General features: G+C 34.5%; 1 protein-coding gene across 1 annotated transcript; it reads right to left on the bottom strand.

Annotated features, from left to right (window-relative positions):
* Positions 1-1438: 1438 nt before the first annotated feature.
* On the bottom strand, positions 1439-8714 carry LOC132178991 (ABC transporter G family member 1-like). The gene is made up of 8 exons (XM_059591592.1): positions 8269-8714; positions 6482-6561; positions 5871-6344; positions 4801-4887; positions 4562-4687; positions 4296-4493; positions 3627-3713; positions 1439-2392 (listed from the first exon to the last, which is right to left on the bottom strand). The coding sequence occupies exons 1-8, from the start codon at positions 8597-8599 to the stop codon at positions 1703-1705; spliced, it is 2073 nt and encodes a 690-aa protein (XP_059447575.1). The 5' UTR covers positions 8600-8714; the 3' UTR covers positions 1439-1702.
* Between the last annotated feature and the right edge of the window lie 342 nt (positions 8715-9056).

Below are 9056 nucleotides of genomic sequence, written 5' to 3'. Positions count from 1 at the left end.
CTGAAATGTTGTGATAGGCCCATCAGATTGAAGCCCAACACGGGAGACATGAACGCAACGTAATCGCTATTTTACAATGGCCTAGAATAGCACAACCCTGAGAATGCCAGAAGCGTCTACCGAGCCAACAGTTTCGGGATCTATTCTACACGACGGATGTATATGAATTGATCACATTAATGGTTACACGCATCCTCGGATACTCATTGATTACGAGAACGGTTATGAATCATCCTCGAACTGATATTGATTGCAATGGCAATTACGCGCCACTCTCGGGATTTGTATCAATTGCAGGAACCCTTGGATTGACATTAATTGTAGTGGCAGTTACGCGCCATTCTCGGAATTCGTATTGATTGCAGGAACGGTTTCACATTAACCATAACGGTCAGTGAACAGTAATATTAACATTTCCATTCATCATGGCCAAATCCCTGATCCTCCATCCGGTCACCATCACTACATATGTAAATCCTACCTATAAAAGAACCTGGATGTCAAGAAGACAAGTACATGATTCATCATCACTAAACACTATACAAAACTCAGACATGAACTAACTTTAGCATCGGAGGATTATTCACCAAAAGACCCTTAGTGTATTCTCTTAACCCCGTTTTTGTCTTGCAGATTGAAGGAGAAGTAGTGTCCAAGTAATCATGATTCAACCCTAGAATTCACTAGACTGGAAACTGTACCAACAACTTTCTGTCCAAATTCAAAGTATTTTTGGGGTATTTCGAAAATTTTACTCATCAATTGTTTAATTTAATGTTGAATTTTGATGAAAGAGTTGACATTGTACACTTCTGAAAAATGGTTGCCTTAAATTGACACTTTTTAAAGTTTAAGGGTATGATTGCCTAAGTGATGAAAGATCGGAGTTGGTAGATGAAGTTTTCCCAAAAGAGTTTCTTCATTTTTTTCTTTTCTTATTGATAAAACACAATAAACCTAACAATTATAGCAATCAAAATGAGATGAATAGTGTGAAGAGGACAACACTAATTATGACTCCTAAACCAAGTTTATTAAAAGAGTAATATAACACTTACTTTTCTACACCTATTTTCTTCACACCCATAGATAGCTTTTAAAACTACCATTGAATAGAAGATGAATTTTTATTGAATTTTAATCCAATGGTAGGTTTAAAAAGCACCTATGAGTGTAGAGAAGTGTGAGTATGTGTAACATTACTCTTAAAATTAACTTTTGACATCCACATGCATATTTTGGTGTAACAAAAGCATGTAAGTTTTGTGGATGATTAAGGTAAGTCAACCATGTATATCTTTATTCTTTAACATTCATGTCCAGCAAGTTGTGCTAAAAATATGGTAACACACCACTCACTTTTTCATCTTTCATAATCCTAGAAAATTCAAGTAATTATGGGAAAACTGATAAAATTCTTCCCAGAGTATTCTTATTGATAAAACAACATAATGAGCGAACAGACCATCTTCATTGAGCTAAAATAGAAAATATATCTCATACATGGTCAACAAATTGTCCACAAGAGATGATACAAGTTATCACCATTCGTAACGATTATAGTGCAAGAAACAAGAGCATCATTGTTATGGTTTGATCAACCCATATTCGTTCAAATATAGCATTCTTACTTAAAGAAACCAAAGTAAACTCACTCATGGTCATCATTATTTTCTAATATTACACTTCCATCAAAGTTCTTCTACAGACTCTCCCCATGCAAAGGTGTAGCAGGGGGATTTATCATGACCGTTGATGTTTGCTTGGGAGTCACCGACAAGAAACCTCTTCTTAAAATAGGCCTAATCTTCTCACTTGTCTTAACGATAACCAGAAACAAAATTCGATACGAAACAAGCATTCCAAACAAGATACCAAGGTCTACCCACTTAGAGTAAGCCCTTTGCATTTGCCAAACATCTCTCAAAATCTTCTCACCACTAATTCTTCGTGGCCCACCGGCAGGATTGCCCTGAAAAGTTAACCCTTCAAACTCGTTCTTGAACAACCCTTGATAGGCATACTTGTGGAAAACAATGTAGTGGAATGGATATCTCCAAAATGGTTTGGGAATATCATGTCGCAATCGGAAGAACCCGCCGGCTAAAATCATGAGCCCTTGAATTCCAGCACCGGTCATTATACCCATTAGGAAATTAGGCACGATGCTTGCAACAATCATCATCAGGCTCTCTACCAGCATCGTGCAAGCAAATAGCACGGAAGCAAAGTATATGAAGTGTTCAGCTCCTTTGTGAAGGCCAGGAAGGTAATAGGCAATTGCCCCGGGAATCAATGAAATCAGTAACAAGTATGGAATGGCAGAAAATGTGTTGCCAATTACAAATGCGCTTGTCCCATAATGCCCATTTAATCTTTCTCTTCCAAATACCTGGATATGTGAGAGAAAAATAATACATTTATAACAATTGACAATATATGCACTCAGAAAAATACTAAGCGGTGTACCGTATAAGAAACAGAACAGGATCCTCTCCAGTTCATTTGAAGTGAATAATATCCAATTAATTATATTGTAGGGATATTTTTGTCTTTTCAAAAGTAAAAAGACAAAAATACCCTATAATATAACTAATTGAATATTATCAATTTCAAATGAACTGAAGAGAATCCTAATTCATAATAAACTCCCTTGGAAGTAGGTCTTCCCTAATTATTAATCTGGCCAAGCTTTGATACAACCTTAAGCTAGGCCCACTGGAAACGACGCTTACAAGCCGGCTGAACGTCACCTATGTTAGGCCGGCTTAGCTTGAGCTAATCTAGGCCAGCCAGACTTAACTTGATTGGGTCAGCTAGACCAAACTTGTCATGGATGAGCAGGTGTATGGGGCATAAAGAAAAGATACATCATATATAGTACTCTAGCCCTAGCCACCTATATAGATTACTGATATTCCATTACAACCAGAAAATGATGGAAGCATGAGCTAAGAAAGTGGGTGCCACATGATCAAATTTTGTCGAGAAATGCTAAGCTTACAAACAAATTTTACAGAAAAACTTTTACAAACTGATGTGGTACAACATAATTGGATATAAGATAAATTCAAATTTTGAAAAACTTAATCATATTGTGCCACATCAGTTTATAAAATAATTTCTGTAAAATTTGTTTGTAAGCCTAGCACTCCTCAATTTTGTCAGCTCCATGGCCTTTCTCTCAATCGACTCTACACCGGAAACACTATAAAATGAAAGGGATTTGATTATTAAGAGGTACACAATTTTATTTTATTTTTTTTTGCCAGATACTTTTACTCACTTTCTTTCTCAAAGCCATTTGCTAACTTAGGCATCAAATTGACCTCTCGCTCGACAGCAGGTCACTTTGATCGTCCTCTTTTCTATAGGGCTTGGTGTGTGATCAACTAACATCTTCAATACTATTATAAAATTTTCCTTTCTCTTTTTTTTTTTTTTTCGCTTATTTTACTTTTCTAGATAATTGACAGAGAGAGAAAACTAACTGTCCATGAAGTTGATGAAAACTTTGTGGCAGTCACCATAATTGCTTCGGTTTTTACTCTTTCGCCAATGCAGTAAGTAAAACCTATGTGTGTAAAACTGATTAATAATTAAACGATGACTAAAACAAAACAAACCTTCATGTCCTCCACAAAAGAAGGGAATCCACCGATGGCCATGAAAATTAGGAACGAAGCTACAAACATGAGCAGTGAACCTCTTGCCTGAAAAAAAAATAAAAAAGTACAATTATTAATTTAGCTTTTCAAGTGATCTTAATTTGTGAGCAATATTATTCAATAGATTGTTATACAACTAGGATGACATAACAATAAACATACGCATTTAGATAATCAAGGCCTTTAAAAAATATTCAAGGCTCATTAATTTTACTGTCACATCGCCTCAGTCGTATGACAGTTGTATAATAGTTTGCTAAACAATATTTCTCTTTCTATATAACGAATACTCTAGGCCATGTGTGTATACAAGTTTGTATATGTTGTGATCTGTGCACGTGTGGCGTAGCATGGGAACTTCATCTGATCTAACCACTTAAAATACATCATGTCATATCAGTAAGTATGAAATGAATATGAAGAGTATCAGATAAATGAATGATTTACGTTAATATTTTTCACATTTCATGTTACAAATCAACCATATTAGATGTGTGGACTTCCGTAGACCCTACACAAATTCAATGGTGAACCTCGCAAATCCAATGGTTGATATATTAAATTTATAAGAATGATATGAGAAAAATATTTACGTGAATTCGTATAAGAAATCTCTGTCTCTCTCACCTGAATAGATCCATAGCTAGAATCAAAATCGTAATACATAGTAGCGAGGCCGAAAGCAAACACGACATAGATAGCTAGGCGCAGCCAGTAGTAGCCTAAATCCCTGTACATGTTCACGAAAGACCTTTTTGTAAGAACCACACACTGAGTGATAAAGCCTGCGTGCCTTCTCTTCTGCTTCTTCGGTGCTCCACAATCCTGAAACAGAGATGTCAATTTCCGTCTTTTATTTCTCTGGAAAAGTTGTCTTTCGGCTGCTTAATTACCAGTTTACATATTTCAGCTACTTGAGTTCGAACTTGTTGGTATGCCTCAGATGATTTATATGACTTTGTGAGAGTGTCAATTGCTTCCTCTATGGGTGTTCTTCCATCTAAACCTTGTTCAATATCCTGCAAGTAATTGAAAGAAAAGAGAAGATTTTCTTAGGGTTCTGAGGAGAGATTGTTTTTCCCCTTCTGGAGTTTCATCAATAAGACCGAAAATTTTCTGAGATTTCCTTTACCTTTTCAAAATCCTTGTTTATGGTTTTCAGGAAGTGATCAGATGGATTTTGGAGAGTCGGGCAAGGGAAGTCATTTGTAGCGAAAAACTGCATTTAATTGAAACAGAGGAAAGTTTAGTTACATATTCCCACACCAAATGTATTCTTAATAAGTAAAAATATTTAGTAGGCTGCAATATAACTTAATGATGTAGTAGTGAAAATTAACTCTTGAATTAACACTTCCAATAAAAAAATAATGACTAATTTTTATTGTTAAGTCATTCTGATTATAGGATAGTCTTATCACAGTCTACTTCGCACACATAAACATAATGAAATGAAAAATTAAATAAAATAAAATAAAATAAAACAACAAACAAACATAGATACCCGCTTCATTCAAATGATCAAAATTTGCAATGTCAGCTTTTGAACTTTCAATCTCTTTTAATTTCACCCATATGTTAGAATTTTCTATTAAATCCAAATGGATGATGCTAAAATACCCAAAATCATCCCATTGTATCCATAGCTATTGGATTTAACACAAAACCCTAATAGTAAAAGTAAAATTAAAAGAGACCGACATCTGAGATATCAACATTGTAAATTTTGATAATTCAAGGTTATGATCGCAAAACCCTTGACACCTTAGGGTTAAATGAAGTTTTCCCTATAAGTAATGTTATTTAGTAAACTGTCATATAACTAGAATGACGTAACAAAAAATATCAAACATTGATTGTTCTTTTTTGAGAAATGATAGAACTCATTCATTTTTCAACCATCTTTTATCCATCGATCTCCATAGTGAATAGATGAATCCACTTTTGAATTTGTGCATAGTCTACATGAGTCCACAAATCTAATGATTAATTTATTGAATTTGTAGGATGAGATGGGGAAAATATGATAAAATATTGACCTAAATCATGTTCTTTTACAAGTAATGATCCAACAACTAATTTTTACTATTATATCATTAAGTTGTATGACAGTAATGTAATTAAAGTCTACTAAATAATATTATTATTTCCTTTAAAAAATAAAAAAAAAAAAAAAAAAAAAAAAAAACCAGAGATACTTGCCTCATTCGCTGCAGATGCAGGACCAAAATACACTGTTCTCCCCGACGACAGAAGGCAAAGATTGTGGAAAAGCTGGAAGACCTCACTGCTGGGCTGATGGATGGAAGCAATTATGGTTCTTCCAACTCCATCCCTTTGATCCAGCCTTGCAATTCTGCTCATCACATAATACGATGCTGCACTGTCGAGTCCACTCGTAGGCTCGTCAAGGAAAAGAAGCTCGGGGCGTGTGAGAATCTCAATGCAAATGCTGACTCTCCTCTTCTGACCACCGCTGATGCCTTTGGCTCCCCACCCACCGCCAATTCTTGTGTTCATGGCATCCTGCAACCCCATTTCTGTGATTATCGTATCAGCTCTCTCCCTTTTCTCTGACTTTGACATGGAGTCTGGAAGTTGCAGGTGAGCAGAATAATTCACGGCTTCTTTCACCGTTAATGTTGTCATCAGAGTATCATCTTGTGTCACGTATGCCTGAGTTCACCATGGTGAAATTAAAGTAATTAGTAGAATTTAATTAGTGATATTTGCTACATTTCTTGACGAAATATATTTCTTTCTTGATCCAAAAAAGGGTGATTAATTTCTTTCTCTTTTTTCTTTTCCCTTACCGAGGTCCCATAAGCCAGCGCCTGTTTATGGCCGTTGATTAGAATTTCCCCCGACTGCCTTATGTTTGATTCTAATCTCCCTGCAAAATAAAATTTCAATTATGTTAAAACAGTTTTCAATTTTATATTTATATATATTTTGTCATTTGGAATGTTTTAAATAGAAAGTTTTTAAAGAGACTTGGAGAAAAAAAAGTTTCACATGAGAAAAAGTACAACTCACACCAAGTTACTTATTTAAAGTAAGCAATACTTGGGTGTACACACTATAAATAATCCACTGCAATCAGTTTAAGACACAGGAAATTCTTTGCTGAGATGCAACAATATCGCTTTACTCATGTGAATAGCTCTTAAAAAGTCTTGCGATGACTTTCCTCATTGAATACCAAATGATTTTTAGATGAAATAGTCAATGGTCCGATCCAACCAACGGTATGAGAACTAAGATCATAGGTTCGAGTCATGAGAGCATCACGTTGAGAGAGTGATTGTTAAGGTGCATTAGTGCCGTTCTACTCGTGGATGATTCTTAAAATATGCTTTGTAAGGTACAATTTTGAGTACTATAAAAGTCTTTAACTTTCCTCAATGAACACCAATTAATTTTCAAATGAGATAGTCAAAAATCTCTAAGGTTGTTCAAGTTTTGTTTTGTTTTGTGCAAACATAACCAAACTAGGTAAGATTTTTTGGACTCCATTGGATTTTAAAGAAATGTTTGTTGCCTAACAATAATTTCCCAAAAAGTAGCACCTTTACAGCATTCAATTTCCTGATGTATCTTTTAAATTATTATAAATTATAGTTGGGCAGTAGACCATACGAATTTATTTATTGGTGGGACTAGGTACTTCCATAATAAACGTGCCAGTTGAGTCTGTTTGTACTAAGATAAGTATATTTTTGGAATGGATCCAACTTTTAATTTTTTTCGTATCTTTTTGTTAGGATTTTTTATTAAATTCCTACAAATTCTCAAAATACCTTTTTTTTTTTTTTTAGAAAAAATATTTTAAATTTTTTTGCAAAGATTGAGGCATGGCTATTTTTGCAAATATCATTAAATTTGGACCAAAGTCTTAATCTTTGCAATTTTTTTTTTCCCCTAAAACAAATGGAAGTATTTTGAAAAAATTAAGTTTTCAAAAAAGGTGAGATTGCAAACAGTTGAAAAATGTATACACTAAATTGACAGAAATTGAATTTTAAAGAGACATTGCAAAAGTAATGACAATTCAAAGAAATAAAGCGAAATTTCTCCTAAAATAAATCATCATTATAACAAAAGAACAGCTTATTTTCTTATAAGATCCATTGCTTTTTCACTAGTTCAAAGAATCTAGATCCATGATATTCAACAAGTGAGAGAGTTGAGTAGAGACCAATTTCACCTTCATTTATGACATTCAGGCCTTATTTGTTAAACTACACCATAATCCCCCACATTCACTCACGCTATTCACTTTATTATCAAAACATTTTCATTTTTTTATCACATCACTCATTTTTTATATCATATCATTTACTTTTTATTATTATTTAAATAGAAAAAAAATCACTATAAAATAAAATTTTTTCACTTTCTAATATCACTTTTTCACTTTCCTATATTAATCAATATTTTCTTTTTTAATAATTTTAAATATAAACAGTGTCACGAGGGTTGTTTGCTGAACACCTCTCATTCTACAACGGTTGACGTAAAATATAATAAGTAACTTTTCATGAAAATAACGTCGATCAATATAAAATGAGTGAATTCAAGACAAAAATGATAATTTTACCTGCCAAAGCATCAAGGAGGGTAGACTTGCCACAACCGGAAGGACCCATTATGGCCAAGAGCTCGCCTGGTCGTGCAAAACCAGACACACCCGCAAGTATTGATCTGCTACCACTCTTTTTGTTTGAAACAGTCACCCACAAATCTTCCCATGTCAGGAAAACACCATCCTCCACCGACATACTTCTAACGACGACGTTTCCTCCTCTGTTACCTGCTGCAGGCACAAGACCAATATCAATGGTTTCCACCTCTAAAGATGTTGAACGTGGAGCTCTTGGGTTCTGGTTTACTTCATAATGACTGGTGTTTGGTTGAAGAAGGGAAGCCATGGCCAATTGTTAATTTGAAGATATGTGTAGAAAGAGCTGAGAAGAGGCTTGGCTTTTATGGGCGTTGTGGTGAGAGTAAGAGAGCTCACTATTTAAAAGGCAATTTATGCTGATGCTGAAGGTGCTACAGAGAGTATGTATGAGCTTGTACTTATCTCAATACTCAAAGTCGACAAAACAGATATTGTGATCTGAACGACAAGGAAGCACTTTTAAAGGAAATCGAAGGGTTAAAAAGCAGGTTGCTGTCATTTTCCGATGGATCTCATAAGAAATCTGTTGAAAAACTAGTAAGACCTCCTAATCTAAATCATCACATGGGCATTTCAAGTAAGAGATGTAATTGAATAGAAAAAATAAAAAATAAGGGATGTAATTTTATTGTGTAGCAGGTAGGCTGTATGTGTGACAGTAAATAGTTTCTTGAAATGATGTTTACTAACCCAAATACTTTTTG

This window comes from Corylus avellana, chromosome ca4 (assembly GCF_901000735.1).
Source record: "Corylus avellana chromosome ca4, CavTom2PMs-1.0".
NCBI classification, from domain to species: domain Eukaryota; kingdom Viridiplantae; phylum Streptophyta; class Magnoliopsida; order Fagales; family Betulaceae; genus Corylus; species Corylus avellana.
This window is presented reverse-complemented; position numbering and strand designations above follow the sequence as displayed.

Excerpts from the sequence above, each read along its gene's own strand:
- LOC132178991 (XM_059591592.1), bottom strand. The coding sequence starts at position 8,599 with ATGGCTTCCCTTCTTCAACCAAACACCAGTCATTATGAAGTAAACCAG. Across the intron at positions 6,562-8,268 it reads CCTCCTTGATGCTTTGGCAG|GGAGATTAGAATCAAACATA; the intron begins GTAAAATTATCA and ends TTTATTTTGCAG. Across the intron at positions 3,714-4,295 it reads CTAGCTATGGATCTATTCAG|GCAAGAGGTTCACTGCTCAT; the intron begins GTGAGAGAGACA and ends TTTTTTTTTCAG.